Source organism: Notamacropus eugenii, chromosome 5, assembly GCF_028372415.1.
Source record: "Notamacropus eugenii isolate mMacEug1 chromosome 5, mMacEug1.pri_v2, whole genome shotgun sequence".
Lineage (NCBI taxonomy): Eukaryota > Metazoa > Chordata > Mammalia > Diprotodontia > Macropodidae > Notamacropus > Notamacropus eugenii.
This window is the reverse complement of record NC_092876.1, coordinates 106,692,302-106,716,397: the sequence shown is the minus strand read 5'-3', so window position 1 is coordinate 106,716,397 and position 24,096 is coordinate 106,692,302. Positions and strand designations below refer to the sequence as shown.

The 24,096-nt window shown below is 38.8% G+C and overlaps 1 protein-coding gene across 2 annotated transcripts in view; it reads right to left on the bottom strand.

Moving 5' to 3' along the window:
* EBPL (EBP like) overlaps window positions 1–19,638 on the bottom strand; it is a 40,027-nt gene extending 20,389 nt beyond the window's left edge. Inside the window, exon 1 of one of the 2 annotated variants that reach the window (XM_072610509.1) lies at window positions 19,236–19,638. In XM_072610509.1, the coding sequence (XP_072466610.1) occupies window positions 19,236–19,412 (177 nt within the window). In that variant the 5' untranslated portion in view covers window positions 19,413–19,638. The remainder of the gene's footprint in view (window positions 1–19,235) is intronic. The other variant, XM_072610510.1, reaches the window with a different exon arrangement.
* Window positions 19,639–24,096: the final 4,458 nt, after the last annotated feature.

The window sequence follows — 24,096 nt, the reverse complement described above, 5'->3', positions numbered from 1 at the left end:
CTCAGCAGAGGAGACCTCCTGTGGCCAGACCACCCCTACCCCACACTTAATGCAGCTAGCTCCAGAGTAACTCTGGGGAAACCCAAAAACACCTCACCTGGCCTCTGTTTTCCAACACTAGCCAGCTCAGCACCAGGGAAGCTGCATTTTAACTTCTAGCTGAAAGAGGCCACCACACAAACCCTCAAGTTTTAGGCACAAGATCTGTGGGACACAGCCCCTTGTGCCCCAGACACAGAGATCTACTTTAAAAGTCAGGAAAAAGGTGATCATCATGAGTAAGAAGCAAAGCAGAAAAGATCATAGAATCTTTCTATGGGGACAAGGTCCAAAACACAAATACCAAAGAGGTCAGCATTGAGACTTACTCCCATCTGAAACTTCAGAAGGGAATATGAACTGGTCTGAAGCACAAAGAGCATTCTTGGAAGAGCTCAGGAAGGATTTTAGAAGCCAAATTAGAGAAATAGAAGAAAAACTGAGCAATGATTTTAAAAATATGAAAAAAGAAATCACAGAAGAATTTAAAAGGAAAATTGGACCAATGGAAAAGTACAAAGCCTAACTGGAGAAAATAACTCCTTAAAAGGAACAGTTGGACAGATGGAAAAGGAGATGCAAAAGTTAACTGAAGAAAACAATTTGATAAAAATTAGAATCGGGCAGGTAGGAGCTAATGCCTCTATGAGACATCAAGAATCAGTCAAACAGAATCCAAAGAATGAAAAGATAGAAGAAAATGCAAAATATCTAAATGGAAAAACAACTGACCTGGAAAATAGATCCAGGAGAGAAAAATCTAAGGATGACTGATGTACCAGAAAGCTGCAATGAAAAAAAGATCCTGGACAATATCTTCCAAGAAATCATCAAGGAAAATTACCCAGAAGTCCTAGATCCAAAGGGCAAAATAGTCATTGAAAGAATCCACTGTTCACTTCCTGAAAGGCATCCCAAACTAAAAACCACAAGGCATATCATTGCCAAATTCCAGAACTATCAAGCGAAGGAGAAAATACTGCAGGCAGTCAGAAAGAAACAATTCAAACATCAAGTCTTCTTGGTTTATATTTTCTTTTATAATATGATTATTATGGAAATGTTTTGCATGACTACACATGTATATCCTATATCAAATTGCCTGCCTTCTCAATGTGGGTGGAGAGGTAGGGAGAGAAGAAGGGAAAGAATTTGGAACTCAAAATTTTAAAAATGAATGTTAAAAATTGTTTTTACATGTAAGTAGGGAAAAATAAAATACTAAATAAAAAAAAATTTTAAAAAGAGATAGCCAAGAATTCCAGAAAATATTCCACATTCTCCCAACACGATCCAACTTCTGCCTATGCTGCCTTTTCATTGAATGGCTTAAGTGCTCATTGATTTAACACTCCTTGTTAACTGTCATGATTTACTTGGAAAATGCAATGTATCCAGTTGACTGAATATATTGTTGCAGATGATAAATTTGATAATAACATGAATGTACACATCAATAACATATGGGCAAGAATTTTACCACTTCCGAAAGATATAAGATCCTAAGATAAAGTAAGAATGATCACTAATGCTATGCTACCAGTCAGGCCCAGGCAAAAACTTGAGTTTGTAGGGTAGACAGCATTGATGGGAATAGGCCAATTTTTTGGCCTGAATTAAATATCAAAACATTGTGGCTGAATTTAAGGATTTTCTTTTGATATTGCACATACATTTCAACTTTATGACACAAAAATATTATGTTGCAGTTTGAGTCTATTAATCTTAAATATTGATATTAGCAGCACACACTTTATGTTCTGAGAAGCTGATTGTTTTTGATATCCCGTATTTTTTTTTCCTTAGGATAATGGCTACTTAAAAATTCTAGGCACTTTGCTTAAATCCTTATTATTAGCAAAAACAAGCTACTATCTCTCCAAATTTGTTTTTAAATGAATATCACAATCATTAATGTTATGACTGTAATAGTAAACTTAAGTTTAAACATTCTCTTGTCTGAATATGGGCACACAGACAGTTGCCATCAAAGTGTACATGTGCAGTAACTCATCATACTGTACATAAGATAGTGTCTTCTGTTATGGAAAGTTATGTAGAAGTTGGATAGTTTCACTACTTTACACTTTTACATGTTTGTATGTGTTTAAATTGTTGCTAATGATAGCGAGGGGAGGGAACAACCCTGAAAGGTATAGTGAAATTTTTTCTGTCAAAACATTGTTCTAAGTTTGAATCATTAACTGAAATGCAAGTTCCATCTAATTCAATTTCTTAAATTATAATTTTGATGTGTTTTGTATATTTAATACAAAGCGATGATTTTAACTTTCAGGAAGGTAAGGTTATTTTATCTGAGTTTTCAAGAAACAGGGCATTATCTAATGTACAGACAATATAAACACTCCATTCTCTGCTTTATTTGTACTACCAACACAACAAAAATAATAAATAATTTAAACTTCAGCATGAGATGCAATAAAAATTATCTTTCAAATGATCTACTTCATGAAAATGAATACAATTATCAGGGTCTTCTATGAAGAGCCTTTTATTATTCACCTAAAAAGCTCCAAAATAGAGTTTCCCCATCTACTATTAAATTTTTACTCATCATGTTATACTCTTTGACATACACTGTTGCAAAAAGGGCAATATTTTCAGTTTTTCTTGGAATATTAATATTAGGGAGTCATGGAGTTGGTTAGTATATTCTAACTTCCTAACTTCTGTGTATCAGTTATTGAATAGTGCTGAAAACACTTTCTGAAAATAAAACTATGGCTATTTGTGGCATCTTGAAGGACTATGAGCATTAAGCAAGGTGAGCCTTTATGGTGTAAACTGTTTTCCTGGAATATCTGACTATTAGTGTTGCAAATAGTGAGGAGGATAGGTGGGTGAACTCACTGTCTTCCACTGGTCATGCATGTTGTATGGAACTATAATGCAATGTAAGTTGCATGATCTAAAATAGTAATCCAAATTTAGACAGTCATTTCAGTTCTGTAAAACTAGGTGGCACAGTGCCATGTCTGGAGTCAGGAAGCCCTATCTTCCTGAGTTCAAATCTAGCCTCAGGCACTTACTAGCTGAGTGACCATGGGCAAATCACTTAACCCTGTTTGCCTCAGTTTCCTCATCTCTAAAATGAGCTGGAGAAGAAAATGGTAAATCACTCCAGTAGCTCTGCCAAGAAAATTCCAAATGGCATCATGAAGAGTTGAACAGGGCTGAAATGCCTGAACAACAACGACAATTCTTTTTTTTCTTGCTGTGGGAGATATGAAATTAGCTGGGTATTGTGCATTTGATAATAAAGAACATGGAGATGGTTTCTGGACTCTTCATGTGCACTCAACAAATAGTAAATAACTCTTCTTTACCCATTATTCAAAATCTTTACTAACAAATCAGTAAGTATACTTCACATGGGCTTATACATTTTGTAAAACATTTTAAAATCAAATTATTGATATACACACACTCCCCAATATTTTTCTTGGTCCCCTGACCACTCTAGGGGTGACTCTGGAAATAAAGCCAAATGACATAAGCTACAACACATCCCGTTCAAGGCTATAACAATGAAAAAGGAAAGAACAACCAAATAGCTGAAATGGAATTTAGTGAAATTAAAGGACCAGGATTGGCCTCAAAGAACTATGAGAATATATCTCCATTTCTTCTTTGTAGAGGTGAGGGACACCACATATAATGTCAGTCTGTCAATAAATACTTATTAAATGTCTACTATGAGCCAGGCAAGTGTGCCGTGTGTCATGTGCTGGGCATACGAAGAAAGGTAAAAGACATTCTCGAGTAGCTCCCAGTCCGATGCCAAACTAGATTAAGATGTTGACTAACTTTATTGCGCTTTCCCCCCTACCTTTTTAAATTTTTTGTTATAAAAGATAGCTCTCTGGGAGAGGAGTGAAGAATGATATATTGGAATAATATACTGGGTGTTAAAAAAAGATATCAGTAAAAAATTTTAAATGGTTTTTTAAGGTACACATTTTCCTCCACAAGAATGTAAGCTCCTTGAGGGTGGGGACTTTTTCTTCTCTCCCCTCCCCTCTTTGTATTTCTATTACCTAACACTATTACCTAACCTTGGCACATAGCAGGTATCTGATATATATTTGAAATACATAACTGAAATGAAAGAATAGAATTGGGGAGTATTGACAGATCTAAAAGTGTATGATGGGGAGCATAACCGATTAGCGACAAGAATTTTCAGGGTGGTTTTTGGTTAAGTTTCTGAGCTACAGGAAGGGAAGTGTACAGATAGCCTCCAATCCCCTTCCCCTCTCTACAGTGGAAATTTCCACATGTCAGGAAGAAGCAGGAACCAAAAAATGGGTAACAATTTATTGAGAGAATAGCATGGCAAAGATGATACAGTGATGGACTTGAGAAGAACTAGATTAAAATTTTGCTTCTGACATTGGTTAGGTGTATGATGATGGGAGAGTCATTAATCTCTCTGAGCCCTGGTTTCCTCATCTGTAAAATGAGGACCACAATATCTGTACTGTCTCCAAGAATATTGTGCCTTTCAGTACCATGGACACCCCCCAAAGACTGTTGTGAGGCTCCAAGTGAGATAAAATATCTAAAGTTCTTCGAAGGCATTAAACTGACATATAAATTTTAAAAAAAGAACTTTAATAGTACTGCGATTATTTAATAGTACTGTGAATAGTATCTGTGGTTCAATGGAAAAAGTATCGAACTTAAAAGTCACAGGACCTGAGTTCAAATCCTGCCATTTATTACCTGCAACTTCTTGGATGGGTACTTTAACCTCTCTCAAACTGAGTTTCCTTATCTGTGAAATCAAGGAGTTGTACTGGATGACTTCTAAGGCTCCTTCTAATTCTAAGGTTGGGAACTTTAAGCTAGGGTCTGTGAACTTAAAAAAATTGGTGTTTGTATTTTATTATAATTGGGTTCTTTTGTAATCCGAAGTAGCATATTGTATGCATTTAAAGGGGTTCCTGGCTTCACCAGTATTGCACAGAAAAGACTGAGAACCATTAATCTCAAGCAATGATTTAATGAGTAAGTGATCTGTCTCTAAGTTCACTTCCACTGACAGTCCTAACCTTCTCCCTTCCTACAATAAGCTGTTCATCTGACAGTATGCCCTCATTGGCAAACAGTACAGTTATGTTGCTAGAGGCTGATGTGCAAGCCATCAGTGAAACCTGTCAACTAACCTCATTACTGAACATCTCCATGAAAGTATAGCAGCCTAAGAAAAAGACATTCCCCCTTTTCTCAGTCTGCTGCAGAGCTTAGGACACTGTAGTTTCAAGTCACTTAACCCCAACTGCCTCATCCTGGGTCATCCCCAGTCATCCTGATGAATATCTGGTCACTGGATTCAGATGGCTCTGGAGGAGAAGTGAGGCTGGTGACCTGCACAGCCCACCCTCACTCAAAACAAAGTCAAGTACAAGTCATGTCATTATTTCTCCGATGGCATGGTCTTCGGCATCGAAAGACAAACACACACACACAGAAGCTAATAAAACAAATAAGGCTTCTTGAGAGGGGCATCTATCTATAGTGACTGTAAATAACTCAGGGTCTAACCTTGCAAAGTGGCCCATGTTCAGCTCACACAAACATATATGAAAACCAGTGAGACAGCAGAGTATAACGAAGGAAAGGGAGAAATGTCTCTTCATTCTCTGGATCAACCCAAAAAACCGAGTAAAAAGAAAAGCAGAATGAGTTGGTTACACACAGTTTTTAGCACAGTGCTTGGCACATAGTCAGTACTTAATAAATGCTTTTCTGCTCACTTATTCATTGATTTATTCATACAGAACATTCTCTTAGGCTGCTCAGAAATACGAAGTCATTTGCCAGCCCTTTTTGCTACCAGACAAGCTTTAATGTTAAACAAACCATTGTTTAAACAGTAAATATTCATGTGAGCCACTTGATTATTAAAAGCTGTAAAAAATATGCAGTGCAAACGGGCTTACAATCATCACTCTTCCTTTCTGCCAGTCCCATGATTATTATTCCTTTCAGCACCATGGTTACCACCACGCAGCCACTCAGAAATGTCCCTGTGCATCAGGAAAGATTTTCAAAGACATGGCTTGGGTGCTTCTGAAATGGATGAAGGCCCCTATGGCTCTCATGGTATGGCTCAGGGTACCATAGTTAAATGGTACTCTCAACAACTTACTAGAACCAATGTAGCTTTCCATTTTTGGCAGCATAAAGAAAAGTAAAGGCTGGCATAAAAAGAATAAAAATGAATGACTCAGAAAGGAATAAAGGGGGGGGAGCAAATTTTATGTTTCCTGTTTATTATTCAGGACTATCAGTGACCATACTCTCATTGGATATGTCCCATCCAGAGTTCTGACATTCATTTCTTCAAGGCCCTATGTGGCAAATTCTACACATCTCTTGCAAGTCTCTTTGAGGAGAATGCTCTAAAGACTTCCTGCTTCCACTTAGAAAGCCACTTTCTCATCCATCAGAGTGAGGCCATGCCTGCTGATTTTCACAGCATCTGCAGTGTTTCCCCTTGGGTCAGAATGCTGCCGTTTCTGTAGGCTTTACTTTATGCTGCTACGGTTTCCTCCAGTGACTTATTTAAGATGCAAACTGTTCTCCACTCTACTAACCTTTGCAGCATTCATGCAGGAGGGGAGCCAAATGACTGTCAAGGTTTTTGTTTGGTCCATTTTATTTTAAGTTCCACGTGTTTCACAACAATTTAAGAAAACAGAAAAAGATGTGAAATTCCACATGACCCCTGAGAATTCATAGTAAATTTGCTCCTAGTACAATGCAAACTTTTTGCAAACCAGAAGAGTTTTCATTTTTTATCTTTAAATTCCCCATGCCTGCCATAGCAGATATTTAATAAATATCTTGTTGAATTGACCTCTCTCAAAAAGGACTGAGTTATTAAAACAAAAATAGAAATTCTGAAAAGTCCTTACTGTTTAATGTATAAGAAAATCAATCCCAAGTTGAAACCTCTCATCTAAAAAGCAAGATCAAGTGACCAATTTCTAACCTCCTTCATCACCTAAAAAGAACACCAGACACTGAATTTTTACAAAGTGCCTTGATATCCCTAAAATAGAGCTTTTAACCAACATATTAATAAAAATAAATGCTTAAATGAAGGAGGTACTGGGGTATAATCAGACTGCTTCTTAAGGGAGATGTACTGAATTTTTTAGTTTCCAGCTTTAATTAAAAAAAGAACCTCAAAGAAATGTTATGGAAATTTCAATAAAAGATTCAATTTAATTAGAACTGCACTTGTATGAACATGCATTTCAAAAGAACCTCAGGGAATATCATATAACATTTAGTGATGTTAAGTACAAAAGAAGGCACTATTGAAAGAGTGGACTGTTATAATAACTCTGTCCTAAATTCATTCTTTAGCTCCAAACTTGAATCACAAAAATCGTAGTCAAATGAGGGTTGATGTTGCCATGTCATGGCAACAGGATACATCCCCACTGACTGAAGGCTCAGCTGCCTCGACCTCCTAGGGCTGCCCTCAGCAACTGGGCTTTAGTACTCTCACAGATGTGTGCTGCCCAGCTGTCCTCCTAATGAGATGACGACTTCTTCTGAGGAGAACTAGCCATAGTGAACATGCTGCCTCCTGAAATTGAGACAGGACACAGACTCTTTCAAAATAATGATAAATAAATGGATCAAATGGCCATGCCAGGTCTATCATCCCTGCTACATGGTAGCTGGGTACTTGTCACCAGGGCTTCCAACATATTTCTCACCTCTCACCCTCCTCCCCCCAAAAAAGGAAAAAAAAAAAAACCTTTATGCTTCTGACTGATATTCTGAAAAGATGCCTGGAAACACATTTCCCAATCCAACTCACAACATAGCTTGGTAGATGGGAGTCCTGGACTTACAGTCAGAAAGTTGAATCTAGCCTGAGCAGTTTAATAACAGAGTGATTAACAAATGACTTAACCTTTAACTTCACCCTAAGCCCTCTAACCCTTTCTCATCTGTAAAGTGAGCCTGATAATAGCACCTACCTCACAGGATGGCTGGGGAAAGATCAAGTAAGATATCATATACCTTTTGCAAACCATAAAGTATTATGCAAATAGGAACCGTTATCATTATTGTAACTATTTAATATAGTGGCTGGATTAAGTAAAAACAAACCAAAATACAATCTTGGGCCACACAAATAAAAACTATAGCTAGAACATGGGAAGTAAATATCCTGATGTACTCTGCCCTGGCCAGACAGCTGGAGTGTTGTGCTTAGTTTGGAGAAACACATTTTAAGAGGGACACTGACAAACTCAAATGTATCCAGGAAAAAGAAAGTGCAAGGTCTGTAAGCCATTCCATGACATGGAATGACATAAAGAACATGAGGTATTTAGCCTGGAGAAGCAGAGACTGAGGTTCAAATGAGAGCCGACTTCAAGTACTTACAAGGCTAACAAATGGAAGAAAGATTGGATTTATTCTATATAACTCCAGAGGTCCAATTAGAAGCAATGGAAAGCTGTGATAGGATGGGTTCCACCTTCCCCTCTATCCGCCCCCCCCCCCCCCCCAAAAAAATCCACCAATATGAACTACGCTAGTTTTCTCATCATCCTCCTCCCCCAAAGGAGACTATATTGTTCCCTTGGACTCAATTAACTCAGAGGGCTAAAGGCTCAAGCTTCTCCTTCCTTGATGTAGTTTTCTGGTAGGCTCTGGTAATACTGATAAGCTTCATGTACACTTCAGGGCATAAGAAAAAGGGTTCATTGGGAATCCCAGTCCTTAGGATTTGGCAGCTTTCATTTAGACCTAGAGTTACCACTCTCTACCCTGTAGAACAGAGGTATTTCCATATGGCGATAACAGGGTCATGCCTCCTCAGGTTTCAGTGCAGAGTGTCCTTCCTATGTTACAGCTAAGTAAATCTCCTTTTGTTTACTGTTGAATGACCTATGATCATTTTGCAGAGTCTAAACTAACAGGTTTCCAGCAGGAATCAAGCCTGCTCCTAACAAAAGCAATGGATACAAGTTCTAGGGACATGGATTTGGCCCAATTTAACCAGGATTATCTATCTATCTATCTATCTATCTATCTATCTATCTATCTATCCCTCTTATATTAATAATCAATTACTGAGATTAAGCTTTTTCTTATTTCCTCATTCAGAAATAAATTCCTGGAGATTATTCAGCTCATCTTTGAAGGATACTGCTGATAGATGAGATTGTCTAAATCCTTGGGGTACTCCACCCAACTAGGAGACTTTATAAATAGAATCCAGTCTAACTAACATCTTGCCCTTAGGAAATAAGCCCCTGTCTGTCCTTGGAATCTTCCATTAGAATTTAGGGTGACCCAGCTTATGAAGGAGAAAACCAATCAGTGAGTTCTGGGTAGAGATGGATTCTTTTGACCACATTGCTGGAGGTAGTTGAGTCTCATGATTAGGTCACATTTTCTGTAGGAGTTGCCAAAGACTTTTTGCTCACCTTCTCATTAATATGTCTACCTCCCTCATTGATTGATAACCAATCAGTTGATTTCCACATGCTCTTTTCCAAAGGCTTTTTAAACATTCAGTATTCTCCAGGAAAGGCCTTTGGTTTATGAGAAAGCCAAATGAGCATCATTTAATTAATTATCTGTTAACCATAGTTAATAAAATTGATTATTAACTATCCAGAAATTATGTCTCTCAAACTTTCATACATCAGAAGGTCTAACAAAAACTGAAGCTACGTGGTGCTTGGCTAGGAATCAGGGTGTGTGAACATGATATCCTGCCCAGGATAAGCTGACCATCTAGAATCTCATCATCATGCTGTTGAATCAGCTTCTATGATCTCATTGGAGGGTGGAGCCCTAAACCCCTCCTACAAGTTCCTTTATTCAGGGTTGAGATCTGAACTTTTTAGCCAACTCTCCACTTTCTGAAGCTCTGCTTAGTCTGAACTCTGCAAATATGATGCCCCTGTTAGGTACTCCATCCCCTAATATGTCCCTTCTCTCCCCACCAGCCTTCCTTTGCATTCATTAGATTGAGAACTCCATCAGGGCAGGGACTGTCTTTTTAACAAATTTATATCTTCAGTACTTAGGACAGTGCCTGGGAATACAGCAGATTAATAAATGTTTATTGAATTGAATTGAATCAGGGTGTGTGAATGGTCCAGACTGCTAGAAGAACTTCTTCACAGGTCCCAGTGATCTTTTCAGTCTTCAGAGTAAATTTCTTAATGATGAGAATTGTCCCCAAATGGTATAAACTGTTATTGTGAGAAGTGAGCTTTTTGTTATTTCAAGTGTTTTATTAGAACTTAGATGACCATTTGTTAGGGAGATTACAAAGAATATGCCTTCTTAAACATATAAGAATATACATATATATATATGTATATATAGGATAGATTAGTATATCTCAAAGCCCTTCCAATTCCAAGTCTTTCCCCAAGACCCTAGGCATTGCACCTTGGCACACTATGGCCCCTGATCCCAGAAGCTCACATTGGACAGCCACCACCACTCTGGCTGTCCCCCTTTTCTTCAGAGATAAATAGCCAACAAGATAAAAGATGAATGATTTTTAAAGTGAGTCAAGTAGGCCAGGGGAGCTGGAATAAGACAAATGAGGCTCTACTAAACGGACACCCACTGGAGCAAATCCTAATCAATTGTCTTTTGATTAGCTGAAAGCACCACAATTTCTGCAGAATCTGAAGCTGATATTCATAAAGCCTCTTTAGCTCTAAAAGATGAAAATATTTTGTAACATCAAAGGACAAGAATGACAGTAGCAGACAAATATTTGTGAAGAGTTGGATCTTGATTCATAGCCATATAACAAAATATAAACTGTCCAAAGGAGCCAATGTCCTAAAGATAGGCATAGAATCATAGATTTAGAACTAGAAAGGACAAGAGACGTCATTGAGTCCAATTCTCTTATTTTACAAAAGAAGACTTAAGTGAGGACCAGGGGACTGCTGCTCATTCAGTCATGTCCGACTCTTCATATCCACATGAATCGCAGCACTCCAAAACTGCCCATGGAGTTTTCTTGGCAAAGATACTAGAGGGTTTCCCTCTCAGGTGGATTAAGGCAAACAGGAGTGTTTGAGGCTGGATTTGAACTCAGGTCTTCCTCTAGGAAATGGTGCCATCTAGCTGCTGCTGCAGACCAGAGAGGTTAAGTAATTTGCTTATGGGTACTTAGAAAAGTAAATGCCAAAGCTACATTTCAAACTCAGGTATCATAAATTCAAAGCTTATCTCCTTTTCACTGCTCCATGCCAGACAAACAATTTTTCTCTCTGAATACCCCCTGTCCCAGTATGTTTTTCACTTGTGGGAGATCAGCTAGTTGTTAGTAAATAGATAATTTTTTTTTAATTTGAAAAAAAAATAAGAGAATCTTGATCAACATAAAAGGGACTAAATCACAAATTAAGCCATAAAGTCTAAAACTCTGTTCCATCTCCATGTTCTAATTCTGCTTTCTTCACTCTCTACCACTCTGCATATCTTTCTACATTTGTCTTTTTAAAGTTCCATAGTATTTCTCAAATATTAATTTATTCTCACTATTTGTTTTATTTGTGAGGGCAGGAAGATGGCTGCTTCTCATTCTGGGTTTTATCTTCAAGTCAGTTTTGAGTGGGTCAGAAAGAACTTCTCGGAACTGAGATAGGAGGTAGATTCTGAATAGGGGGAAAGGGAAGAAGAGGCCCAGAGAAGAATAGATAGTGTGTGCAAAGGGAAAAAGATCATAAGAAAGTTTCCTTTCCCCTCCTAAGGAAGTATGCAGAAGGGGTGAGAGGCACAGGGCAAAGGGTGTAAGTAGGCAAAGGAGAAGTGGAAGAAGGCCTATTCTACAGGAGGACTTCACTCTAACACAGCTGATTTGGGATTTTTTGGGGGGTATGCTACAGGTCAGTAAAAATTTACCATAAACTATATTGTGCTTTCCCCAAGGCAATCCTGCAAAATAAGAAATGATGTAATTAATATTTTTCGCTGGGTAGCAAACACATCCTCTGAATCACATTGAATTTGGAATCTGAGGACCTGGGATTTCACTATTGGGAATGCTTTTTCCACTATTGCAGATTATATTCTGTTGTAGAATGGAAGTTCTTAACGTAGGGTTAACCTGTGAACTTGTTTTTAAAAATATTTTGTTAATTGTGTTAATAATCAACACAATTTTGGTTTCATGTGTAGGGCAGCTCAGGCATTGGGCTTGGAATGATCTGGCTTGAAAATCCTACTTCTGATACCTTCTAGATGTATGACCTTAAGCAAGTTATATAACCACTGGGCCTCAGTTTCTTTACCTGTAACATGAGGAAGTTATACTTGATGGCCTTCCATTGCTACACTGGGCTTTGCCTCTCACCAGAATAAAAACAAATACAAGGTGTCCATGCATGTAACATGTGCATGTACCCCCCTCCCCGTGTGTGTTTTATTCGGTTGTTGGTTGTAATCATATGGCTTCAAGAGATAGATTGCCAGGCGCCTGGTTTGTTTTTGGAATCTCTAAAAGTCCTAGCACATGATCTCGCCTTTGTTAACAGACTCCCAGGGCAGAGTTCTGAGATGCGACCTTTCATCTCTGACAGCAATGACCATGCCTAAGCTCTCTCTGGCTGTTCTCTTGATCTTCTGGAGGCCTTTTTCAGACCCAGCATTCCACAGCTGCTCTACCTTCATTAGACAATCAGGGACAATGCAAGGAAAGCATCCATGCATTACATATAATATATACTCATATCTATCACAATATGTCAGAGAGAGTGAGGCCAACAATAGGAGAATAAGAGAGAAGGAGAATAAGGAAAAGGGGAAAATGGGGATTTATATAATTCATAGGATCCATAGGATTTAGAGCTGGTAAAGATCTTACAAACCACCTCAACCTCAGCATTTTCCAGTTGAGGAAACTGAGGCCCAGAGAGGGGAAACGATTTACCTAAGGCGACACAAATAGTAAATAAAAGAGCCAGGGTTTGAATGTAAGTTCTCTGATTCTAAATCTGTTACAATACTGAGATAATATATAATATATACCATAATATGATATGATATGATATAATATAAAAATTTTAGGGCAGCTAAGTGGCACAGTGGATAGAGTGCTGGACCTCTTCTTGAGTTCAAATCCAGCCTCAGACACTTACTAGTTGTGTAACCCTGGGCAAGTCATTTAATCCTGTTTGCTGCAGTTTCCTCATCTGTAAAATTGGTTGTAAAAGGAAATGGTAAACCACTCCTGGATCTTTGCCAAGGAAACCCCAAATGAGGTCATGAAAAGTTGGACACAACTGAAAAAATAAGCGAACGACAAAAATATAATTTTAAAAATATAATGCCTAAGCTGGAATCAAAATGGAAAAAGAAAGCTATACAAATATCTCTAATGAACATATATGCAACAATTTTAAATAAACATTAGCAAAGTGATTACAGCAACATATCATAAAGATTATACACTATGACCAGGTTTGATATTTATAAGTGGATTTATGTATGTAATGAGAGTTTGCGGGTTGTCAGTGGGTGAAAAAGGGAGAGACAAGGACAAATCTTTGTAAAATGTTTAACTGAGTCTTTTTTCAAGAGCTGTGCTGTTCAGTGTTTCCTCCAGGAATTCTAGAATTTTTTTGTCAGGAGGGAAAGTCACACCTTACTTAATACTTCATGAACACCTTTAGTTGAGAAATTTTAGCAACATAATGAAGCCAAGGAGGACATAATAGAAAGGGAAGTCCCATTCAAAAGAATTACAAAATGTATAAAATACTTGGGAGCCACCAATGTCCCAACGAACAATCAAGATCTGCGTAGCTACAATTACACTGATCAAACCACCAAGAGGATTTTTAAGAATACTAGACAAATAATAATGTAAAAATATGGAAGATGAAGTCTAGAATCTCAAGGAAAATAATGGAGAAAAATAGTAGGAATGAAGGTAGGTCTAAAATTAGACTATAAAGCTGGAATGATCAAGATTACTTAGTACAGGTTAAAAAAGAGAAAAGTAGATCAGTAGAACAGGTTAAATAAAGACTCAGAAACAAATGAATTTCCTATTTGGAAAGAACTGTTGGGAAAATTGGGAAGTGATTTGGCAGAAATGAGGTTTATATGCTAATACTGTGGGATACCACAATAAGTTCAAAATGGATGTGACTCAAATATCTTTTTTTAATAGAGAACAAGGTTAGGCACCTGGCATGACTATGACTAGGCAGAAGAGTTCTTAACTAAACCAGAGATAGAAGTGATCACAGAAGAAAAATATCAGATTATATGTCAGTTACGTGAAATTGAGGGAACTTTTGGTTAAGTTGGTGACATGAAAAATTATAGAGAAGCCTACTTCTCCCATATGTACTCCGGTAGGATCTGGAAAGAGCACTCATACAGGGTAATAATGATGATAAGAGACAGAAAGAAGCTGTTCCATTCATTTCAAAAGTACAAAAACAGCCAGAAGGCAGAAGATGTGTAGGAGAAGGGTCTTCCCAAGGAAGCTAGCAGTGAGTTTCAACTAATGAACCTTTAGCCTGCAAGGTTATCAATAGAAAAGGAGCCATATCAAGAAGTCAATACAAACTCCAGGAAACAGATCTGAGTCTAGCCATTGTTGGGAATTCTTGAGGAGGGAAGGTTTTCCCACAGCCTCTCCAATCTTTTTCTTTTTTTAAAAAAAGTACTATTTTATTTTTTTCAATTACATGCCATGATAGTTTTCAACATTCATTTTTCTAAGATTTTGAGTTCCAAATTTTTCTCCTTCCCTCCCCAAGAGAGCAAAAAATCTGACATAGGTTATATGTGTACAATCATGTTAAACATTTCCACATCAGTCATGTTGTGAAAGAAGAATCAGAATAAAAGGGAAAACCACAAAGAAAAAAAAGTGAAAATACTATGTTTCGATCTGCATTCAGACACCACTGTTTTTTTATCCCCTCCAAACTTTTTCATTTTCCATTTTAATCACCTTTGCCAATCTGCTGGGCAAGATGAGGAATTTTAGGGTGGCTCTAATGTGCATTTCTCTTATTATTAGTGATTTAGAGTATTTTTATATGGCTATAAATAACTTGGATTTCTTCCTTGAGAACTACCTATTAATATCCTCTGACCATTTATCATGGCAAATTACTTCTTATAAATGAGTCAGATCCTTGTATATCTTGCAAAGGACATATTGAAGAAACTTGCTATAAAAGTGTTTACCCACGTAACTGTTTCCCTTTTAATCCTAACTGTGTTTCTTTCTTTGTACACACCCTTTTAAATTTTATGTAATCAAAACTGTATCTCTCATCTTCTGTGATCTCTATCCCTTGTTTGGTCAAGAATTCTTCTCTTGTCTATAGATCTAAAAGGTGATTTATTTTTGCTCCACTGTTTATGTGACCTTTTATATGTGGGTCATTTTTCTATTTGGAGCTTATCTTGTCATATGATGTGAGATTTGTCAGATGTCTGTCCAGTTTTCTCTGAAATTTTTGTCAAATAGTGAGTCCTTTTCTGTTAGGACTTTGCAACATTTTCATTCTCTTGAGATTCTTGACCTTTTTTCTTCTAGTTGACTTTTGTTTATAGCTTTATGAATTAATTTGTATGATACTGAATAAGTAAATTAATTTATACAGCATTGTCATTTTTATTATATTAACTCTGCCTACCCATGATCATTTAACATTTCTCCAATTATTTAAACATGTCTCTACTACTGTAAAGACTGCTTTGTAGTCATATTCACATATGTGTATATCTTCATAGGTAGACTCCCAGGCATTTTATAAAGTCAACAGTAATTAAATTGGAACTTCTCTATCTCTTCTTGCTGGATGTTGTTGGTAATATACAGAAATGCTGATTTGTATGGATTTATTTTACAGTTTGCTACTTTGCTGAAGTTATTGCTTTGATTAATTTTTAATTGGCTTTCTAAGGTTCTGTAGTAAACCATCATATTATTTGCAAAAAAGTGTTTCTTCTTTGCCTACGCACATTCCTTCAACTTCTTTTTCTTGTGTTATGGCTATAGTTAATATTTATAGAGCTACATTAAAGAACAGTGAACATACTAGCCTTATTTTTGATGTTATTGGAAAGACTTCCAGTTTACTTCATTACATAAAAGCTTGTTCTTACTTTTAGAAAGACATGCCTTATCATATTAAGGAAAGGTCCATTTTTCCTATGTTTTTTAGGTTGTTTTTTTAAAACAAGAATAGGTATTATATTTTATTAAAAGCTTTTTCTGAATTTATTGATATGATTTTTTGTTGTTTTTGTTATTAACGTGGCACATTTTGTTGACCATTTTCTATTATTGAGCCAACCCTGAATTTCTGATATCAATCAAGCCTCATCATAGAGTATAATCTTTGTGATATTTTGTTGTAGTCACTTTGCTTATGTTTTATTTATATTTTTTGCTTCAATATTCATTAGGGATATTGGTTTTTAGCATTCTTTCTCTGTTTTAACTCTCTTTGGCTTAGACGTTATATATATATATTACATTACATTACATTATATCATATTATATTAGGACTAGATCTGAAGAATTTTATAAGACCCATTCTTTTCTTATTTTTTTTTCAAATAGTTTTTGTAACACGGAAATTAACTATTTCTTGAAATGTTTGCTAGAATTTGTTCGTAATGTCATCTGGTCCCTTCCCTTTGGGAACTTATTCAATTTCCCTTCTTTCTTTTCTAATCTTTGCTTTAAAGGATGGCTTTCTGGATCAGGGAGTGAGGGATATGTTGTGAAATAAGGGTGATATAAAAACAAAACATAGAAATACATTTTTTTTAAAAAAACCATCTTAAAGAACATTGGATTGACAGTCAGAACTGAGTTTTCATTCCTGATTAGCCACTTGCTAAGACATCAATGTAAAGATGAAAGGGGCTGTAACAATCATTGATTCTAACCTGTTACTACCATTTTGCAGAAAAAACTAAGACTCAAGAGATGAAGTGTCCTGCCCAAGGTCACACAGATTAACAAGTAGAAGAATGAAGATTAAAATCTTGGTCGTCTCCAGTACTTATTCTATAGGATCACTTGCTTTCTCTACGCTTCATTTTTTTCACTGGGAAAATCCAAATATTGCAGTAAATGGCCTCTAACGTCCTTCCAGCTCTAACACCTATGATTCTGTGACTATATACTATCTAAGACCTCCTCTCACATTTCCATCTCTTCCTCTCATTTTTGATATTTTGTGATTCTAGGCAAGTGTCAGGAGGAAACAGTTGGGATCTTATGGCAGATATCACTACCTGATATTTTCCCCCCAAACCCATCTCTTTTCCAGATGCCCCTGTTACTATGGAGGTCACTACCATGTCTATAGTGACCCAGGCTCTCCTAATTTAGTATCATCTTTAACTCCTCACCTCATATATCCAATCAGTGCTAAATCTCATCAGGTCTATCTCCATTTTTCTCCCACGTCCCCTTTTCTCCATTCTTATATCTATCATTTAAGTTCATATCTCATCACCTCTCACCTGGACGGTTGCAATAGCCTCCTCATTGGTCTTCCTGCTGTCCTGCATCCCAATTTCCAATTTGTCCTCCAGATAATTATCAAAGTGATTTTCCTAAAGCCCAGATTATTCCCTTACTCAATAAATGCCAATGACTCCCAATTGACTCTAGGATAAATTTTTTCATCTTTAACTCCTTTTTAAATGGTAGGGTTGGGCCAGTTAAAGAGCTCTATCAGCCCATTCTTTTCTTCAGTGAGTTGCCATCACCTAATGAATCTAGTATAAATTTCTTCTGCCATTCAAGGTCCTTTCAGTTTATCTCCAAACTACCTACTCCAAACTATGTAATCTTCCATTATGCCCTTTCACGTACCTTATTCCCCAAGCTGAACTCCACTACTGTTTCTCAGAAATATGACCTGTACTTTCCAGAATTCCTCTTAAGCTTTGTTCATTTGATTCCATCTTCCTGGAATGTCCTTCTACTAATCAATCAACATGTATTCATTAAGTATAGCAGGTTAATCTTCTAGGTACTGAGGATTCAAGTACAGAAAATTAAACAATCCCTAGCAATGCAATACTACCAGACAATAAGAAATTATGAAGAGGATCATTTCAGAGAAACCTAGGAAGACTCTGTATGAACTGATGTATAGTGAAGAGTGCAGAACCAGGAGAAAAATTTATATGATAACACTGTAAAACCAAACAACTCTGAAAGACCTTAGAACTAGGATCAGTCCAATGACCAACCATGAGTCTAGAAGACCGATGATGAAATATACTGCCTATCTTATGACAGAAAGGTCAATGAGAAACTTTGTACTTTATGACTGAATGAGTTTCAAGGGCTGTTTCTCTCCCCCCGCCCCGCTCTGTCTCTTCCAAAAGAGAAGGAGTGTGGGGAGAGAAAATATAGTTTTGTTCATTGAAAAAAATTAAAAGGTTAAAATTTTTAAATCAAGCTCTAATAGCGATTTGCAATTTCATATACAGTCTTCTCTCTTTTCTACTTTGTATGCAGAAATGCTCATTTTGTGTGTGTGTAGTTTAAGTGAGGACTAAAAAATAACAATGTTTAAAGTTTGAAAACAATCCTTACTTGCACAGAATTTGCGCTCTAATAGGAGAGGAGAACATGTGCCATCGTATGCAGCATGAACATAAAGTTAATTAATACAAATAAAGGCAGAGTGTTTAAATGTGAGGTAGTTTGGGAGGGAGGGCACTCGAAGTTGGAGGAGAAGCAGGAAATGCGCCATGCCATAGCTTTATCGGTCTGGATCTCTGAAATCCCTGGGGCAGGCTACACCTAGGGAGGAAGCTCCTGGCACTAGCCCAAGAGGGCATCGGTGATAGAAAGTGGCCCGGGGCACGACCAAGCCAGGCGAGCTCAGCCAGACGGCATCAGAGGGGGTGGACCCAAGGCTGCAGGGCTCTGACACCGCGATGCCCCAAGTGTGGGCAGCGGGCACGCCGGGGGGAGCTGCCTCTGCCTCGGCTGGCAGAATCCCAGCTTCGAGAGGAAGGCGGCTGGAGCCTCCGCGCCTGGGGTTCGGGATGGCTCTGGTGCCGGCAGCAGCAGCATCCCCCGGGCGCGCTCAGTCCTGCCGGCCCAAGAGGGAGGGACGGGCCGAGGCTGCGGGACCGTCCTCACTTACCAGCGTGAAGTGCACCAGGGCGTCGTAGCAGAGCCAGACCAGCGCCCAGCGGTCCGCCCAGCTCGCCGCGCGGCCCAGACGGCTGCCCAGCGCGTAGCCCGCCGCCAGCTGCGCGGCACACAGGAGCAGCGAGCCGGCCGCCGCCGGGCTGCCCAGCTCCGCGGGCCACACGGCCATCGGACCCCGGAGAGGAAGGGCGAGGCGGGAGGACGGGAGAGGAGAAGGGAAAGCCTGCGCCTGGAGGCCCGCCCCGAAGAGGAGGGGCGCGGGGAAGGAGAGGGAAGTCGGCAGCGAGTGCGCCCGGGCTCGGGACGGCCACACGCGGCTTTCCTTTTTGTCCCTCTCCTCCCCCAGTGGGAATCAGGCTTCGTTTCTCGCCTGGTGACCTGGCCGGGTTTGTTTCGTCCTTGGGCACCGAGAGGCCAGGCCTGATCTCCCACCCCTGGTCCGGCCTTGCAGGGACCCTGTGCAAAATCATGGGGTACATGAGGTCTGGCGCTGGAAGGGGCTGCGGCCTGGAGGAGGGGCTCCTCTGGCGATAACCGAGGTTCTTTTGGGTCACAGCAGAGGCAGAACCGGGCATCAGTGCCAAGAGTGTGTGCCTGCGTGCGCGTGTGTGCGTGTGTGTCCTTCGTTGCCATCAGAGAAATTGACATGACTTGAAATTGACTTTGTTTTGAGAGAGGGAGGGCTGTGCAGGTCACCAGCCTCACTTCTCCTCCAGAGCCATCTGAGTCCAGTGACCAGATATTCATCAGGATGACTGGAGATGACCCAGGATGAGGCAATTGGGGTTGTTAAGTGACTTGCCCAAGGTCACACAGCTAGTGAGTGTCAAGTGTTTGAGGTGAGATTTGAACTCAGGTCCTGTCCTCCTACACTACCTAGCTGCCCTAAGTTTAGGCTTGAGAGTAAGAAAAAGTTTTCTGACAATTAGGGTTATGGAAAACCGTAGGAATAGGCTCCATGGGGAAGTAGTGGGTGGAGGTGGATGTCTTAGAGTAGATGCAGAATGGCCATGTGTGGGGTATGCATGCAGTATAACCGGGATAAAAACTCTCCAATTCTGTGCTTCGAGTTGTCTTCCAGCCTCTGATTTCCTTCCTCTCTCCCCAGTGTCCTCATGCTTTGTCTCCTCTATCTCCCGTCCCTATCAAAAACATGCTTGTTAGGATCTTAGTTGACGAAGTTGGAAGTAACTGGGGGAGCAAGAACAACTTAAAACTTTGACATCATCTGATTAAAGGAATAAATCCCTGATTGTTGCATGTCAAGTAGCAACTGGGAGATGGAAGGAGGCCCAAGGTTCAATTCACTTGGCCAGAAAAATCCTTTCATCATAGCTTTGTTTCTGCCCCCAACTCCATTTTAAGTTTAGAAAATTAGCTTTAATTATTAGTAACAATTGGTGACAGTGGTAAAACCCAATGGGTCTTGGATATTTGTTGGGATCACCAATCCTTATAGATACTATTAGTGGTGAATAATGCTGGGGTTGGGAGGAGGAGTGGGAGGTAGTGTTGGAGGGGATGGTTAGGATTAGGGGAAAAAAAATCATTTATATTTGCTGTAAGATTCACAAAGTGCTCACAGCCATTATTTCATTTGAGTCCCACAAATAGGTGTTACAGCTATTTTTACTGCCACAATAGAAAAAGGAAAAAGAAGTAAAAGGGGGAGGGAGGGGAAGTTTCTTGAAAGCACAGTGGTTAGAGTGCTGGGCTTGGAATCAGGAAGACTCATCTCGGGTAACAATCTGGCCTCAGGCACTTACTAGCTCTATAACCCTGGGCAAGTCCCTTAACCCTATTTGCCTCAGTTTCCTCATCTGTAAGATGAACTGGAAAAGGAAATGGCAAATCACTCTAGTATCTTTGTCAGGAAAACCCCAAAATGGGTCACAAAGACTCAGACAAGACAAACAACTGAATAACCAAAGAGTAGGAGGGTAAAGCCTGCAGTACATTGTGATGAAAGGAATGTGAGATCTGAAGTCATAAAACCTGAGTTTGAATCCCAGTGTTGGGGCTTACTGCTGGTGTGAAGGATGGAATGAAAAATATTCAGCACTAGCAGCAATGGGTCAAGCACAGAGAAACCAAACGGAGATGGTCCCTGCCCTCAAGGAACTTATATTCTAACAGATGAGAGCTACTTATACCTACTGGGTTTATAGTGGAAAAATCAATTTACCAGTTTTTAAAGGATCCAATAACTCAAGCACTTACTCTTCATTATGCAGTGAAAAGGTCTAGAGTCAACATGATTTATTGGCTAGAGTGCTGGTCCTGGAGTCAGGAAGGCCTGTGTTTAAATTCTGCCGTAATTACTGTAACCTCGGACAAGTGACCCACTATGGACCTCAGCATCCTCATCTGTAAAATGAGGGGGCTGGACCTTGATGACCTCAAGGTCTTTCTCAGTTTTTAAATCTATCATACTACAGTTATCCCTTCCACATGGAGGGGGTTGGGGCATGCACCTTCTCCATCTGAAAAATCCATGTAAAACTTTTTGACCTTCCTTTCGTATCAGAGAAGTCTGAGTTTTTTCTTTTTCTTTAATGGAGTGTTTATAACAACTTATTGTAAAATTTGGTTTGCTATTATATAATACTATACATATACTTTATGCATCTGAGTTTCTAAACTTTTTCCGTCATCTGCTGGCCTTTGCATGTCATCTGTGGCTTCTGCAAAATTCTCCTCAAAAATGCCAATTTAATTTTTTATATTAAAACCGTGATGAGGAAAGTTTCAAAGTGGAAGGGATAATTGTATGTATGATCTCTAGGCCAATAGTTCTGAGTACTAGGTTCTAATTCTAGCTCTGCTGCTAACTGGCTGGGTAATCTTGGGTAAGTTATTTAATTTCTCTCTTGGCTGTAAGAGCAGCTAAGCAGATACAATTGCCTAAGTGATATTAACCCAGGACAGCGGTGCCAAACTCAAGTAGAAACAGGTTGGAATTGCATTTTGTCTTAGAAAACCACAAATTAACATTATGTGTGTTCTATTTTTTTTTTATTTTGTTAAGCATTTCCCAATGACATTTTAATTTGGTTTGGCACTTGGAAGTTTTGCAAGCATCCACTGGGCCTGAGTTTGACACTTCTGTCCTAGGATGTCTAAAATGGTGCCCCAAATTTAACATGTCCACAACTGAGCTTAGTATATTTCTCCCCATGCTATCCAGCTTCTTCACTCTTTCAGTCTGTGGCACCACAACTCAATCTCACACCTTGTGGTTACTGGTGTCATTGTTGACTCTTTTTACTACCTTACCTCTCTTAGCTAATTACCAACTCTTCTTGGTCATCTAGTTGGTGCAGTGGATTAACTGTCAGGCCTGGAGTCAGGAAGACTCAAATCTGACCTTGGACACTTCCTAGTTGTGTGACCCCATGCAAGTCACTTAACCCTGTTTGCCTCAGTTTCCTCATCTGTAAAATAAGCTGGAGAAAGAAATAGCCAATCACTCCAATCTCCTCCCCCAAACCCAACAAAACCCAAACAGGGTCACAAAAAATTGGACACAACTGAACAACTTAATTATACCCCTGCATTATCTTCTGAATCCACTCCACCTTTTCTATCCTTACTGCCATTGTCCTAGCCCAGGCATTCATTACCACCCACTTATACCAGATCTTTGGGCCAAATCTGGAGAGCTAAGAATGGCTTTTACATTTAAAAATAAAGTTTTATTGTGGTTCCTTGTTTGCTGACCCCAGGTTTTTTACAGCCTGCCTCGTAGATCCAACACACTGGCAAAGGTAGGAGTAGATATGCTCTTTACTTCTCATTGTCTCCTCCATAATACCCTTCTACTACCATCATTCAACAACCTCTCCTTTCATACTCCACTTCAGAAGTATAATGCTATGAACTTAAGAACAAAATCATTTGAAAGTGTTTTTTCATTTTTATACTCCTTCAGTTTTGTGAATTTTTGATAGCAAAATTTTCATTTTAATAAGATTGAACAACCTGTCATTATGCCTTGCATATGCAACAGTGTCTGGGTGATACTTTTTTACACCAGTGGATCCATATGAGGTCCTTAATCACCTAACATATCTCCATTTTGCTCATGGGGTCATGTCAAAAGTGTAGTGTATGCATCAGAACCTCATACTTAAGATGATTTTAAGACTAAGGTTACAAATGCCATCCTTTTAGTCATTTTGAGCAGCTGATCAAAAGTTTTATAAAGTTTGAAAATGTTTAAACCATAGAACACAGAATAATAATGGTAATGTTGAATGTTAAGACATCAATGTTTTTAAATTTCATATTTCAAAGTTGCCAAAATTTAAAACTAAGATTTTTTTTTTTAACATCCTACATATCACCATACTCAGATCTTGGTAGCAATTTTCCACTGGCCACCAGGTCACTTGCCTATCTTTCTTGTGTTCTGTATCCAACTCTTAGGCTTTCCCTTTATTCCAACACCTGTCATTGTACTTAAAGACTTCAATACACATCTTGATCTTCCTTAAAAATCCCCTTCCTGTCCAGTTCATCAGCTTCTACAATTTCCATTAGCTATACCTTCATTCTACCTCAGCAACAAATGAGGATGGGCCTACCCTTGACCTCATCATGAGTCCCCTAGTGTTCAAGGGTCTAGACCTGAAAGCTTTATCCACCTTCCTCTTCGTCTCTCCCTGAGTTTCACGTCCCTCTAAAGCTCATTCTCCACCCTCAATCTACAACTGCTTTGTTGATCATTTGGATCCTCATTTGTCTTCCTTCAAATTCTTAATAGTTAATCAGTTCAGTTTTATGCTGTTTTCTTCCCTTTTGATCCCTTACTGCCCTGCCTTAACATTCTTCATCCCTTTCCAAATTTCAGC